The sequence below is a fragment of the Oratosquilla oratoria genome, chromosome 23 (genome assembly GCF_046742065.1).
Source record: "Oratosquilla oratoria isolate Oo_2021 chromosome 23, ASM4674206v1, whole genome shotgun sequence".
In the NCBI taxonomy this organism is placed as follows: Eukaryota; Metazoa; Arthropoda; class Malacostraca; order Stomatopoda; family Squillidae; genus Oratosquilla; species Oratosquilla oratoria.
The window spans coordinates 2,157,341-2,159,093 of NC_134799.1; the positions used below are offsets into that span (position 1 = coordinate 2,157,341).

General features: G+C 42.8%; 1 protein-coding gene across 2 annotated transcripts in view; it reads left to right on the plus strand.

Annotated features, from left to right (window-relative positions):
• LOC143037860 (uncharacterized) overlaps nt 1-1,514 on the plus strand; it is an 11,617-nt gene extending 10,103 nt beyond the window's left edge. For both annotated transcript variants that reach the window (XM_076206444.1, XM_076206445.1), the window contains exon 5: nt 1-1,514. This exon is cut by the window's left edge and continues 62 nt beyond it. In XM_076206444.1, coding sequence (XP_076062559.1) covers nt 1-129 — 129 coding nt within the window. In that variant the 3' untranslated portion in view covers nt 130-1,514.
• The last annotated feature ends 239 nt before the right edge of the window (nt 1,515-1,753 follow it).

The window sequence follows — 1,753 nt, forward strand, 5'->3', positions numbered from 1 at the left end:
TCAAGACACCGTTTAGGGGACCCCTCCGAGGCAGCCAAGGGCACCAAGCGCGACCTGGAACTGGACGGGGGTTCTCTGGTGGGGAAGAGACTCATGCTCAAGGGGGTCCTCAGGGGCGTCGAGTACTGAGGAAGAACAGCTGGGGGTGTGAGGGAAGTCCCTTCAGGTCTGCAGGAGGAGCGGTAGAGTGGGAGGAAGAGAGGAGAAAGGGATATGGACGAGGAAGGAGAGGAAAGCAGGTGATAGGTCGTGGGCAAGAAGGCTTGGTTCGGGATGGTGGTTCGGTAGGGTGTGAAATAAAGCGGGCAGGAAGATCAGAAGGTCAATTGGTGTACCAAGGATTAAGGAAGAGGGTGAAGAGGAGGAGGGTGAAGAAAAGTAGGAGGAAGAGGAGGAGGAGGATGGTGAAGAGGAGGAGGAAGAGGAGGAGGTTGGTGAAGAGGAGGAGGAGGAAGAGGAAGAGGAGGAAGAGGAAGAGGAAAAGGCGGGGTGGTGGTATGTGGTATGGGGAACGAATGAGGCTGAGGCGTTGGAACAGAAGGAGAAGATTACAGATGAAAGAAGATTACTGACTGAAGTGGATGAATCAAGTGGGGGAATCTGTCAGGAGAGGGGCAGAAAGGGAAGAGGGTCATCTTTCGATCTGTAAGAGGAGTCTAAGTAGGTTGAAGGTCATCTTTGTGTGGTGGCATGAAAAGAAATGTGGATGACGAGAATAAAAGTACAGATCTTACGAGAGACAAGATGGAGTATGCAGTGCACAGGGAAAACTGCCAGGAAATCAGAAATGGTGAGATGGTAAAGAAGAGGAAGAGGCAGTGAGGTGCAAAGACAAAAAAATAAATTAAAGGAACGACCATTTTTGTCTCTGTTGCCGCCATCTCAAACCACCATATATCTCTTACAGAACACCGTGAATTGTTACGATATGTCAACATCGCTATCATAACCAGTTTAATAAAAAAAAAATCACCGTCACAGACATTATTACCACCAACACTACCATCAGAACAACAATAACACCATCACTATTATCGCCAGTTTTAGCACAACGCCTGCCACTAAATGAAACAGCACGAGGTCCACGTAATCTCCCGATCTCACTCCCAGAGACTACGATCAAAACGTTCTTCCGCACCACACCTCCAACACTTGTTTCAGTACACGTTATTATCCTTGCACGAATACAAACCTAGACTAATGATATCATGTAGATAGTTCACAGGTAAAATTTAATGCTATGGTACAGTAACAGCAACGAGGTAATCTTCTGAGTGAACTGAATAACCCTATATATGACAAGAAAGACCAAACGATTTTTTCTGACTATACTAAGATTTATAAACATTATAAAAAGAGAGAAAGAGGAGTCCTTTATGTATCAAAATGTCTACTGACAATCATATCCTTACAACAGGTAATAAATATATATACATATATCATTTACAAAATATATTTGAATACTATGGAAATGAATATTTGTAAACATCTCGAATAAATGACAATACACACCAGTCTTAAAATATTTCAACCTAAAGTGCTGTCTTGTTAATAATAATAAAAAAGAGGACCTTAAGGCACGTAGATGGGATCAAGACTGCCACCTTTGCCCGAAGTGTTTGCCCAATCAAGGTAAGTAGCAATCAGATTTGTACACGTGTTTTAATCCTTATCAATCCGTCACAGTGATCTTGGAAAAGAAGAAAAGGAAGAAGAAAAATACATCTAATAAATTTCTAGAAATATTCTAACA